The sequence below is a fragment of the Drosophila yakuba genome, chromosome 2R, assembly GCF_016746365.2.
Source record: "Drosophila yakuba strain Tai18E2 chromosome 2R, Prin_Dyak_Tai18E2_2.1, whole genome shotgun sequence".
Classification (NCBI taxonomy): Eukaryota; Metazoa; Arthropoda; class Insecta; order Diptera; family Drosophilidae; genus Drosophila; species Drosophila yakuba.
The window spans coordinates 13,286,280-13,299,282 of record NC_052528.2 but is presented as its reverse complement, the minus strand read 5'-3'; the positions used below and the strand labels follow the sequence as shown (position 1 = coordinate 13,299,282).

The following is a 13,003-nucleotide window of genomic DNA, read 5'->3' as shown; positions in this document are numbered from 1 at the left end:
ACATACTGTAGTAAACACAATCTCTCCATATAAACAATCTGGCGCTTACGTAATCGATAAGATATAAACAAAGCGAATCGCAACAATTATTATTGCATTTTTTGCGTATTCGATGAAATTGAGCTGTACAAACCAAAATTACAAACTAATCATGAAATTCGAAAAAGAGGTTTTATTATTTAAAGTCCCTGGCACTGGTGAAATGCCCAGCTAATGTGACGACTCAAATGTTTAATCAAACAAATTAAGCTCAAGAAGCCTGATTAGATATACAGCAGTTTTCCTGTACTACTACGTTGATTGATAAAAACATATGATTGTGCATTTGTATAACAGCTATATAAAATGTAGATTATAATACAATCCAGGCAGCGATATGATAAGCAGCACTATCTGCTCAGTTGGCTGAGTTGTTGGACTTTTAAGTAAATTCCGTTGGCTGGGCACAGCAGAATGTTGGACTTGAGAAACTCAATTTTAGGGTCAGTTCGTGGACAGACGCTGAAGTGAAAGTTTCTGAGCAAACTGACCAGGCCAATGGTCGTCTGCATTTTGCCAAATCTCATGCCAATGCAGTTTCGCGGTCCATCGCCGAAGGGCAGCCATGCGGCGGTGGGTCGCTGGGACAGCTGGTCGGCCAGAAAGCGCTCCGGGATGAACTTGTGGGGCTCCGGGTACAGGGCGGGATCATGATGGATGCCATAGACTGGAATCAGTAGCATTTGGCCGGGCTCGATGTAGAAATGCCGATCGCCCTTGGCTGCATACAGATGCCTGGAGATCCGAGTGAGCTGCGGTAGTATGGGATACTTCCGCAGGGTTTCTGGAGGATTAGGTGCCAATTTTATCTTCCTAACAATATTTTTTGAATTAATTTCGAGTCAGGCTCACCTGCAATGACCAGTTCCATGTACCGCAGCTCCTGCATGGAATCATATGTGAATTCGCCCTGATGCAATTTCAGAGCCTGGTCGATTTCCTCGCGTAGCTTTTCCTGCAGTGCCGGCTGCTTGGCCAACTCATACAGGGCGAATCCTAAAGTCGATGCGGAGGTGTCGAAACCAGCCACAAAGAATATAAAGGCCTGGGCGGCCATTTCCTCGATGGTGAGCTCACCACGCTGCTTCATTTCGATCAGCAGGTTCATGAAGTCGCTCCTCACAATGCCCTGCTCCTCGCGCTGCTTCACAGTTTCCCGGACGATGCCCACATAGAAATCCGTAATGTCCTGATGGATTTGGCGCATGCGCAGAAACCTCGCCAAGTCGGGGAAACTCTCTATAAATCCATCGATCAGCTTGCAGTGGCGACGCTCTGCGAAGGCTCTCCTACCCATTATGGCGAACTCCGCCTGGGGATTTCGTAGACCATTGCACTCCACGCCAAAGGCACAACGTCCAATGACATCAGAAGTGTAGCGAGCCATCAGATCGCCGATCTCGAGGATTCCGCACATCGCATTATCCGCCAACTCGCCACAGACTTGAGTAAGTTCCATGCCCACCTCGCAGACCGTCGGAAACATGTACTTCATCTTGGCTGAGGTGAAGGTGGGCGACATTTTTTGGCGCAAAGGTCGCCACTTGGGCCCATCGATGCGAAATAGGTGGCCAGTCAGAGGATCATCCCGCGCATTGTGATACATTCCGCGATCCTCAAAGTTGGCGAAATCCTGTATGAGGATCTGCTTGGCCAGTTCCAGATCCGTGACTAAGACCACAGGCCTTAGCATCATATAGAAACCAGCAAAGGGTGCTCCATTGCCCTTGAACTTCTCATAGATTGGGGTTACTATGTCGATGAAATGTTTTGTTGTGCGGAACCCCTCCATGTTACCCACGGGAAACCGGGCTAGAACATTGCCTATGCCCCGCCGGCTCCAGTAGCTATATCGAGTCCGCACGAACCAGAAGCCCACTGCCAGGGCAATCAGCAGCAGAGCCACTACATCCAGCATCCTCTCCCCAATTGGATTCACTTTCAACTGAACTCCAGAACCAACGCCTCTATACGCTCCGCTTCCAATCAATCAGCTGCGGTAGTGTAAACAGACCCAGGCAGATAACCTCGTCTCACAAAACCTCGGCTCACTGAAAAACAAGTCGAATGGAAGCTTAGACTTGGGAGCTTTTAACAGTAAATCAAGTTAGTGCAATTGATATAGTGAGAGATAACTGTAGAACAACCGCCCTGGTGATTAAATCTATATAATAAATTTATTATCTGCCTAACTTCCTAACATTTCCCAATTATTATTATTATTATCATTTCAAATGCCAATTCCTATGGCGACTTTATTATAAAGTCTTTTGAGAACGCTACTGTCGAGTTCCTCGACTATCAGATACCCGTTACTCAGCTAGTGGGAATGCGATGGAGATATACAAGAACTAAACGAAAAAAGACTTTTTTAAGATCGCTCATAACCGTAGCCGGTAGCATTAAAAAAATTTAGGAAAAAATATAGAAGAAATATATTTATTTATATTATTCTTTAGAAATTACTTCTCCAGTAGTTCTAAGGGCACTTTGAAAAATTCAAGTAGTTGGCAACGCGGTGCAATACTGAATAAAATACTTGTTCGGTATATTCTTGGTATTTTTGGAGAAATAAAAACTGTAAGAAATGTATATTTTCCATTTCCCACATACGGGCACACTTAGAAGTGTAACTCATCAAAAATACATCGCAGTAGTTACGTGAGAGTTTTCAAACGCTAATTTTTTTATATTAACAGTGCTTTTATGAATTTTTTTCTGCGCAAAAGTGTCTGGCAGTGATTGTACAAATGTATTAGCATAAAAAGGTATGTTTCTTAATGTTCTGCAGCGTAAAAAAAGTACTTTGTAATCGAACCGAAAACTCGCGTGTGTATGTGGTGGTAATACAAACGTGGCTTTATCTGGGAAAAACGTTGTTAAATCAAGTTAAGCGACGAGACAGTTTTACTGAAACGTAAATATTTCGTAAAAGCGTGTAATGCGATGCATGGACAGCGAAAACAAGCATTTTATTGGTTAATTTCTTTGGACAGGCCACACATGCGAAAAATATGCTCATGGTCGCCATATTGAATTTTCGTCGTAATCCCGTACGTGTGTGTGTATATGCGTATGTAAAAGATTACCTTGTGTTTGTGGACGCGCGTGATTGTTTACATCTGGTACGAATTACATACATAGATACACTATGTACAGCATTATCTAGCCCTAGAATGCTAGCCCTAATTTTCTACATATTACAAGCAAAAACGTTTCATATTGCTAACAAAAAACGCAGGCTTAAGTCTCAAGAGCGGCATTTTTCCAAATAATCGAATAACCATTGCTTTTCATGCCATTTAATTACTTTGTTGTATTTTCCTTGCAGTCGAAACCTAGCAACTGCGATTATTTCAAACCAAATAACTTGATCGATATTAGGATCAAGATCTGGAATACGGCGCCCACAATGGAGCAGCTATTTCAGAACTACCGCGACGATGAGCGGAGGATCGGCGAGGAGTACCTGTCCAGTCTTCAGGACCTCAACTGCAACAGCAAGCCATTGATCAATATGCTCACAATGCTTGCCGAGGAGAATATCAACTACGCCCACATCATTGTTAAAGTGGTGGAATATTACATCAGCCAGGTTAACAAAACAAAAGCGTATTTACTTAACAACAAAGACACTCCAGCTTACACACAGCTAGTAGAAGGTCGACACTAAAAGTGATTCTCCATATCGAAATTGTGATAGAATGTGCAGTTCATTGATTACGATTGCCGTTTGATTGCAGAAAAACCCAACAAAGGCCAGGCATTTTCCATATGCATTTATCAGTATTGGTTTTTTCAGTTGGCTTTTTCTCCAAACTCTTGGGCACAAATGCTAGATAGGTTCCTAATAATCTTAGTATATATCTCATAATTTGGGTTCTAAAACGTGACTGATTTTAATCATCTACAAAGGTAAGAAGTTTAACCAACCTACTCATCGTTTCTTATTTCTTTCTACTTTGGATCCCAGAGTTTAAAGCTAAGGAATAACAAACAACCTTAAAAAACGTAAAAAATATTGACAAATAAATAAAAACAGAAAATGCTTAAACAATCGTCACCAAATGGTCTTTTATTTTATACAAAAACCTTGACTGCTTACAATCAATAAAACAAAATTGATGTGCAGCAATTTTTGTATTTCAAAAAGAAAAGCGCAAGTTTTGGTAAAAGTAAAAAAACTGCAGCCAAACAAAAATATATGTCCATAAAACGTAAGAGTAGAGTAAAGCCCATATTCTTGCCACATTTTCACTGCGATTTTCATTCACATTTACTCGGCTAAGGGAACAGACATTGTAACATCATACGCCAACACTGTAACCCTTAATGTCTGAAGATCCTCAGACACCGCGTTTCCTCATTCACCACCCATGCTTAGGAAAATATTTCTCTGTAGGATAGTGTTTGTTTTGAGTTCGACCGGCTTGCCCTGGAGGCAAACACCACCCGCTAAGGAAGAGGATTACTTCGGTGGACGATCGCTGACCCAGCTGTTGTGTTGTCCAGTCGGCCTGTCTCATTAGTTTTCTTCAAATCTATCTGTTTGACTCTCCGCTAGCGACGTTCCGTAGACACTTATTCTTCTTTATTTCTTACCTATTTTACTAAACTTCAAACAGGTGGCGCCCGAATTTAAATTGCCCATACTATATTTAATTGATTCGATAGTAAAGAATGTGAAAAGCAGCTACGTCCAATTGTTTGGACAATGCATAGTCAACATATTCCTCCACGCCTTCGAATCGGTAAGTGCAATCACTTTTATATGACTGTCCCATGGCTTAATAATATTAATTCTTTCCTGTAGGTCCAGCATTCACAGTCGCAGGTTTTGGAAAAGGTGCGGGAACGCATGTACGCCCTGCGTCAGACCTGGAACGAGGTCTTCCCGCCATCCAAGATGTACGCCCTGGATGTTAAGGTGAAGCGGCTGGATAACAACTGGCCCATTACTGCCAAACAGCCAACTAATAAAATTCACGTCAATCCGGCCATTCATGTAAATCCAGACTTTTTAAAAACGGTAAGCTCACCAAACTACTGAAAAACGACTTTAGTTAGACCCATGTATCCAATGTATCGTTCAAATGCAAAGGGTATGGTTCCTGTGATGCCTGTTAACCCCACAATGCCCAGCGACATGGAGGAGATACTCCAAGCAAAAACCCGCGAGTTGCTCGAGCTCAAGAAGCGCAAACTGGAACTCGAGCTGGAGCAAACCAAAAAGCATTTAGAGGAGCAGGAGCGTCAGCTAAACCAAGCCACTGACGCGATGGCTGGGGCACCCATTATCATGCCTGCCCCTACTGCAGCTGCTATTCGTCCGCCAATCACAGATCCCAATCTGGCAGTGCGTAATCAACGAGGACCAGGACCAATGGGCAATGTTGGTCCCATAATGCATAACTTGCCAGCGGCTCAGCAGGTAAATTGTGCAGTGTGATGTGGAAGCTATTCAAAATCTAATTCAATTATGGAATTACAGCATTTTGCCAATAAACCAAAAGTAAATCCTGTAAATCCGGCACTGCTGAACTCGGTGCGCCAACGAGATCCAAGACTAGCGCGCCAGATGCAGTCGCAATCCTCACATCCAACTGCGCCGGCACGTAACGATCCTCGGCTGGAGTCCAAATCGAGCTCCTCACTGAAATCTAGTCGGTCGCGCAGCAAATCGCCTGTGCGCAACAGCAGCAGTCGCTCCGGAAAGAGTGGAAACTCTACCCACAGCAGCAGTTCGTCGAGTCGCAAGCGAAGTGAGTCCAAGAGCTCCACGGCTTCCTCATCTTCGTCGGGCTCTGATGTTCGGCACAAGAGCACTGGCAGCAGCTCCAACCAGTCTCCAGTTAAGCGATCCGGTAAGAACTCGTCCAAGGATTCGGATCGCTATGTTCGCAATGGGTCTCCTTCGGGATCTGCGAAACGCAAGAGCAGCTCACCGAGTAGCTCGCCCTCCAAATCCAAGCGCAGCACGTCGCACAAGTCATCTTCGTCGCGAGGAAAGACCTCTTCTGGACGATCTCACAGTCGATCTCCAGTTTTCATGGACGTTGACTTGCGCAGCGGAGTTCGGAGCAAGTCACCAGAGAGCAGGGCAGCTGCCCCATCATCCTTACCACTGGCGGGCGCATCATCAGCAGCAGCAGCAGCTAAAGCACCAAAAGATTTAGAGAAACGTAAGAAACAACTTTTAATTCTAATCTCACACTTGTTAGCAAACAACCAAGTCTGGTTTGACTTGGAACCTAGAGCTGCAGGCAGCTTAGTTGAAAATTTAGAAAATATCAACCAGAATGGCGGCACTCAATGGCTTAGGATGGTGGAAGGGCGGGTTTTGGGTTGGACCGTATGTGGTTGACAAGTGGAAAATATTCTGCTCAGCTCTAACCGAAGTCTGTGATAAGTACAACTGTGATAATCAAGTGCTGGCGTTCCCAACAATGGAATGTTAAATCTATAGATTTTGCTTCAATTCTGATAGATAACAGCACTCAATCGAGTATTAAATTATATTAAATTTCTACTGGACAAACATTTGAGATGTTTATAAAATCTACTATTGCCAGTACCTTACTGATCAACATTATTGACACAAAAATGTCTGTAAAATGATTCCGCTAACTGCTGAAATTTGGTTCTCCTACGTTGTTTTTTGGCCCAGTTTATTGGGAAGGGGGAATTTGTTTCGATTTAAGGCAACTAACCGTCAACCATTAATTAAACATTTATGCTATATTTTTTTATAAATACTTAAGCGTCGTTTAGAACAATTTAACAAGTTTAAAACATCAAAACCAAAGTGTAAATAAAATGTGTTAAAAACCTTTTGCATTCCAAGTTGTTTTAATTAATGCAAAATGTAGCCAGGTGCCGCCTTAGGTGTGATTTTAAAGATGATTTTCGATTTGTGAATGTCAAAGCAATAAGTACAACTAAATTGAAAGCGAACCAAAAATAATAAACCAAAATGATTTAACTGTGACGTATTTTTTGTACCTTAAACTTCCTATTGATAAACAATAATTAGATGAAGAGAAACTTAATAAAATAAAGACTGCAGTTTTAATTTCTTGTTAACAACCGTGTAAACCCTAAGTGAACAAACATTTTTAAACTAAAATCCAAATCTATGGAACATCTAGAACCAGATTAAGTTTACTTTTATTTTAAGCATACGTTGTAGTTGGCTTTACTGTATATACAAGCCAGCTAGTTGAATTTGTATATGTATTTATATTGTTTTGTATTTGTAGAACGGCACTTTTATCCCTTTTATATTATCTAATTACAATTTATTTTTTATAGTCTAACCTAGATTTCGCATTGGTTCCCCAACGGAGCCCGTGGATTCTTTAAGTTATTATTATTTATGCATTAGTTCGTGCTCCCATCAATTTCTCTAGCCTGATTGTTGTGCCTGGTGTTTGTCGGCCCTTTCCCCTTATAATTTTGTTATTATTTTTCCAACCAGTTTCCCGATTTTATTTGCTTAGCATTCTCTGCCTTATTTAATTCACGTTTTGTTATTCTATTGCTTTTATCTGAAAACTACCTTCCTCTGCCGTAAGAAAAAGAATGTTAGTCCACAAGCAAAATCAATTTTCTAGCTACATTTCAAATACTCGAACCAGGCCATCCTCCAGCTCCTCCAAGTCCGCCGATTATAGATGTATCGAGTATGGACATTGACTTGAGGCGGCCAAAGACGCCGCCTCCTCCGACATTCGACTCAGTGGAAAGCCTCGACAAGAAGGAAACACATAGCGGCCACATCAGCAGCACAATAATACAAGCTAGTGGCGCCTCCAACGCCTCCCCATCAGCCGCGTCCACTTCCAAATTGCCCGCAAAAGTGTCGTTCAAAATACAAAAACAGTTTAATAAATTAGAAAAATCTACAGCGAATCTATCAACAGTATCACTGCTCAACTCAAATCCCACGACTTCAGGATCACCAGCAGCATCTCTAGTCAGGCAACCGTCGCCCAGTCCCTCGTCCTCGTCTATTTCCTCGCAGGGTAATGTATCGGACGCCCTGCAGCAGTCGATTACCAAGTTGCTCCAAGTGCAAGGTGCTACCGGTGCCGCCGAGAAACGTCCCGCCGACGCACTGCCGCCTGAGATCGACGGTGAAGAGCAACCGCCGCAGCACAAGCGCAGCAAGTCAACCAAACTGGACGCGTAAGTAGTTATCTTCCTTCTTTCAAGAACATCTCCTAACACCCTTTGATTTCATAGTCTCTTTGGCAGTGAGGATGTGGACCTGCGTCGCGAGATTCCAGTCGTTAAGCCAGGAGTTATTGTCGTCGAAGACGATTCTATGGACGACTGCGATGTGCGAAAGGTAGGATTGATATAAGTCTAGATTGTTGTGCCAAATAGCTAACTTCTTTTACTTTGATCCCCAGCCCACGAAGAAATCTGGCTCGCCGCCCAAGAAGGCAACGTTGGAGGAGCTGCGCGCCAAGTTGGCCAACTCCGCTCGAATCCAAAATAAGCAGGGAAAGTCTGGTGAGTTGCAGTATAGCATAGTTTCAGCTTATGAAAAAGTTGATACCCAGCTTATAGAAGATAATGTGACAGTAGTTTGAACACTTTGCTAATATTTGCCTTACTTAATCCTCCTTTAGACAAGGGCAAGGATCAGGCCGTGTCGCAGCGCCTTAAGCAGCTGGCGGAGCTAAAAGTCAACGACGATTCTCAGGAGGCGCACGACGAAAAGGTGCGCACCATTCTCAGCCAGGCGCAGGAGATGTACGAGAATCACGGCATGAATCAGGAGCAGTACAAGGATCTGGTCCAAAAAGTGGTGGCCATCAATGAGAACAGCAAAATAAAAGAATCCCGACGCCGCGACGACGATCTCGAGCGCAATGCGGCCAGGGATGCAGTACTGCGCAAACGTATTCCCAAGCTGAAGGGCAACGAAAATCATTCAATGGGCTCACCGCATAGCGATGGATCGCCCAGGTACGATGAGCAGCCGTCAGCTGCACCGGAGAAGCCCACAAACAAAAGAGACAAGACCAAGCGGGATATCAAGCGTCGCAAGCCCAGCAAATGGGGCGACCAAGTGGATCCAGGGGCAGCACAACGCACTGCCTGGCAGCTGGCCAATGCCAATGCCAACAATAATAATAACAACAACAAGCGGGGCGGTATCCAATTGCCGGTTCAGCCGCAGCCTGGATTCCGTGGCATGCCCTGGCAGCAGCCACCAGCCATGGTGATGGCCCAGTCCGCAGTGCCGCCGCCCCCGCAACCGCCGTCGATGATTGGAATGCCACCCGTGCCACCGGTGACCATGACTAAGGCCATTAATTCCCTTGACAATCCCATGGCTGACGTAGTGCGAAGTATCACGATCGACGGTGGTTCCAAAGAGATTCGCTTCTACAACCAGGTGGCCATCATCTTCATGGATGGCGATCAGCCGCATGAAATTGGTTTCCAGCCGGGTCAGCGAGTGATCCTCATCGATCACAATGAACCGCTGCCACTTTGCTTCAACGACGATTACAAGCCGTTCCAGTTGGATGGACAGCTTCACCGGATTCGGTTTGGCTTCCCATCGCGCGAACTATACATCGACGAGCACTGGTACGAGATCTACTTTGGCGGTCCACCGGTATCCGTGCCCATTGGAAACAAACTGCACATAATCAAAGCTGAGGGACCACCGCCCAACGTAGACATTGGCCGAGTGCGAAGGGATCTGGTTGTGGGCAAAATCAATATGATTGTAGATGCGCACACTATAGTGCCGCTCTTTCTGGACGCCAGACAGCAGACCTTCCAGCTGGGCGCCGAGCAGCATTCGCTGCAGTTTGTGGACAGTTTCCAATATGCTCTGCTCGACGGGCAGCTGCAGAAGATCGAGTATGGTGGTCTCCCGAAAGGAATGATGCTGAACGGCGGTCGCAGCTGCTTTATTCGATTTGGTACGCTGCCCAAAGGAGTCATTGCGGGAAAAACCCACGTGGCGGATATGGTGTACATTAAGACTGATGCTCCTGCAGAGCCTCCCAAGCCGCCACCAGTTATTGTGAAACCACCACCGGTGGTGGAGCAACCAAAGACCGCTCCAGTTGCTGTGGCGCCCATTTCCCTTCCAGCAGCCGCCGCTGCTCTGGAGAGCTTGAACATCAATGACTTGTTCCAAAAGCTTGTCTCGTCTGGAATAATTGGTGGTGCTGCTGCAGCGCCAACTCTGCCTGCCGCAGACTCATCAGCGGCCAAAGAGCCAACTACCTCTGCCACCGAACCCTCAACTGCACCCGCAACCGCACCTCCTGCTCCACCACCAGCTGGTCCCCCGATGGAGCCCATCAAGCGCATCGATCTCCGCAAGCCAGAGACCATCAAGACCCGCCAGGCGGCGGTGGTGGCCGTCCTCTACCTGGGAATGCAGTGCAGCAGCTGCGGAGTGCGTTTCCCGCCAGAGCAAACCATTAAGTACAGCCAGCATTTGGATTGGCACTTCCGCCAGAATAGACGGGAGCGGGATTCCACTAGAAAGGCCACCTCGCGCAGATGGTACTACGATCTCAACGACTGGAGGCAATACGAAGAAATCGAGGATGTGGAGGAGCGAGAAAAGAACTTCCTGGAGGCCCAGGGTCAGCCGGGCGGCATTGAGGCCCTGGAAGAGCTCTCTCAACAACGCTCGCTGGATTCACCCGTGCCAACGTGTGCTGCCGGAACGGATGATGTGGATCACTGCTGTGACATGTGCCACGAGAAGTTCGAGCAGTTCTACAACGAAGAGCTCGAGGAGTGGCACCTGCGAAGCGCCATTCGTGTTGAAGATAAGATTTACCATCCACTGTGCTACGAGGACTACAAGGCCTCGTTGAATCCACCAGCAGAGGTAAAGTCGGACAAGGACGTGGACATGAACAACACCGATGACAATGCCATGGACACGCTAATCAAAGTGGAGGACGATGACGATGAAGGTGGGTTTAGCTATAATAAATGCAAACAAGACAGTGTGTTTTAAACGCGTTTTTACAATAGGTGCGCCCAAAACATCACAAGCCATTTTTGATGACGATGACGACGATGTCATTGTGCTGCCCAACGAAGAACCTAGTGTTACGGAAATCGTCGACGACGACGATGAGGACGAGTATGTTCCGGGAAACGTGACACGTGCGGACATGGGCAACGAGTCACAGGACAAAACAGAGTCCAACTCCGAGACAAAAGAACCGGAGAAAGAACAGGCTGAGCTCGGCGAGCAGCCGCAAAACGAATCGGCCAACGAATCGGATGTCGAGATCCAAGAGCCAAACATTCCCTTTACGGATCTGGACACGTATGTGGAGAAGGAGATGGATGAGGCCACCAAGGCTGCTCTGCTGAACGTAAAGATCAAGGAGGAGCCCAAGGATGAGTATGAGGAGGACGAGGATGATGGATTCGAAGACGTGGGCACGGTGGTTTCGCTTTTGCCTCTGCCCGAGGACGAGATCTCCATTCACAGCAGCGGTAAGTTTGCAAACACCACCTTCCTGTCCTCAGTATCTGATTTAGTTGCTCAATCATCTGGCATCCTGGCAGAAACTCAAACACACACCATCGGCTCGTCCGCTTCGCCGGCGACCATCGAGCGGCCAGCATCGGTGACCTCGCTCTCCCTGCCCGCCAATGAGGCAGACGAGGTGGAGCAGGGAGATGCAACCGTCGATACGGATGCTGAATTGAACGGGGAGAAGCAGGAGGCCACGCATAACCTGAGCGCAGTGGGTCCGACGTTACCTTTGGCTAGCATAGTTAATAAAATAAAGATAAATATCACTAAGAATACAAGTAGTAATAGTCATAATAGTGCCTCCAACACCACGACAACGGACTCGCAAGTCTCGGCCATAAGCGTCATCGGTGGATCAGGAGGAGCAGCTGTTGGTGCATCCGGAGCCGCCGATTCTGTCCAGCAGGTGAACGCCATTCAAACCATTTCCACCATTCCAGTGCTGTGCGGCGGCAACACGTTCGTGCCGAAGATTGCGACCAGCACGCCCTCCAACGTAATCAGCTCGATCTCGGTAATTGGCAGCAACTACGGCGGAAGCGGCAGCAACAGTGCCAGCCGAAGCAACACTGCCACCGCCGCATCCACAGCGGCTGCTACGCTTCCGGCGGAGACGGCCAGCCGGAAATCGCCCACTCCGCCGCTCGCCACAGTCGATCCGGATCCGGAGCCCGTCGTGGAACTGAAGCCGGCGCTGCGCAACGCTACGCTGAAGCGGACGAAGAAGGTGCAGAACGGCATCGAGACGTCGGGCCTGTGCTCGATCATGTAAAAAAGAAAACGGCCGCCTAAGTGGAGGGAGGAGCAGGAGCTGGCGATATTCCTAATTGATTTTTACTACGATTACTTTTACACGTTACTTAGTTTTAGATAGTCAACGAGAGACGTTCTCGGCCGGAGAGCGGCGCCTCGCGGTCTGTAGGTATCCAACAAATATCCAAATATTTTCGATCCGGCGCGCTCACACTCGTATAAATAAATTATTACCGAAAACAAGAACTGGCAACATTTAATAAAAAAAACCACTTACAGAATAAAAACAGAGTATACATAATTTGTGATACATTTATAACACTAGCAAACAAATCACATTTGACCACTAACATCACGCTTAACTAATGTGTACTTTTCTTATGATGATTTGCGGAAACAATAAACAAAATGAATCCAAAAGCACATATTTAATTGATTTAATTATGAGTTTTAGTTGTTGGTTGATTAATCATCGATATTTCACAAATAAAGATATATAAGCAAGCTAAAAATCCATGTTTTTTACATAAAATGTGAAGCTGATTAATAGGATTTATTTTAGTTTAAACATTGCATTTCAAATTGGCGCCCATTTCAGGGCTGCCGTGCTGACACACAGTTTCATAGCATGCAGCTTGTGTCTGTGCTCTCGCCAAACAGCTGATTCCG

General features: G+C 46.0%; 2 protein-coding genes across 6 annotated transcripts; one reads left to right on the top strand and one right to left on the bottom strand.

The window, feature by feature from the left end:
- Positions 1 to 149: 149 nt before the first annotated feature.
- Positions 150 to 2,102, bottom strand: LOC6530456 (cytochrome P450 6a22). Its single transcript, XM_002091336.4, has 2 exons — positions 892 to 2,102; positions 150 to 823 (listed from the first exon to the last, which is right to left on the bottom strand). The coding sequence occupies exons 1-2, from the start codon at positions 1,955 to 1,957 to the stop codon at positions 390 to 392; spliced, it is 1,500 nt and encodes a 499-aa protein (XP_002091372.1). The 5' UTR covers positions 1,958 to 2,102; the 3' UTR covers positions 150 to 389.
- A 546-nt stretch (positions 2,103 to 2,648) lies between these two features.
- Positions 2,649 to 12,754, top strand: LOC6530455. 5 transcript variants are annotated; one of them, XM_015196457.3, is made up of 12 exons: positions 2,649 to 2,807; positions 3,371 to 3,634; positions 4,665 to 4,790; positions 4,853 to 5,068; positions 5,141 to 5,470; positions 5,531 to 6,221; positions 7,995 to 8,226; positions 8,284 to 8,389; positions 8,454 to 8,556; positions 8,676 to 11,003; positions 11,065 to 11,538; positions 11,611 to 12,754. In XM_015196457.3, the coding sequence occupies exons 2-12, from the start codon at positions 3,452 to 3,454 to the stop codon at positions 12,351 to 12,353; spliced, it is 5,532 nt and encodes a 1,843-aa protein (XP_015051943.1). In that variant the 5' UTR covers positions 2,649 to 2,807; positions 3,371 to 3,451; the 3' UTR covers positions 12,354 to 12,754. The 5 variants fall into 5 exon arrangements, with proteins under 5 accessions (XP_015051943.1, XP_015051944.1, XP_015051942.1 ...); XM_015196458.3 differs by having other exon boundaries at positions 7,962 to 8,226; XM_015196456.3 differs by having other exon boundaries at positions 7,947 to 8,226.
- The last annotated feature ends 249 nt before the right edge of the window (positions 12,755 to 13,003 follow it).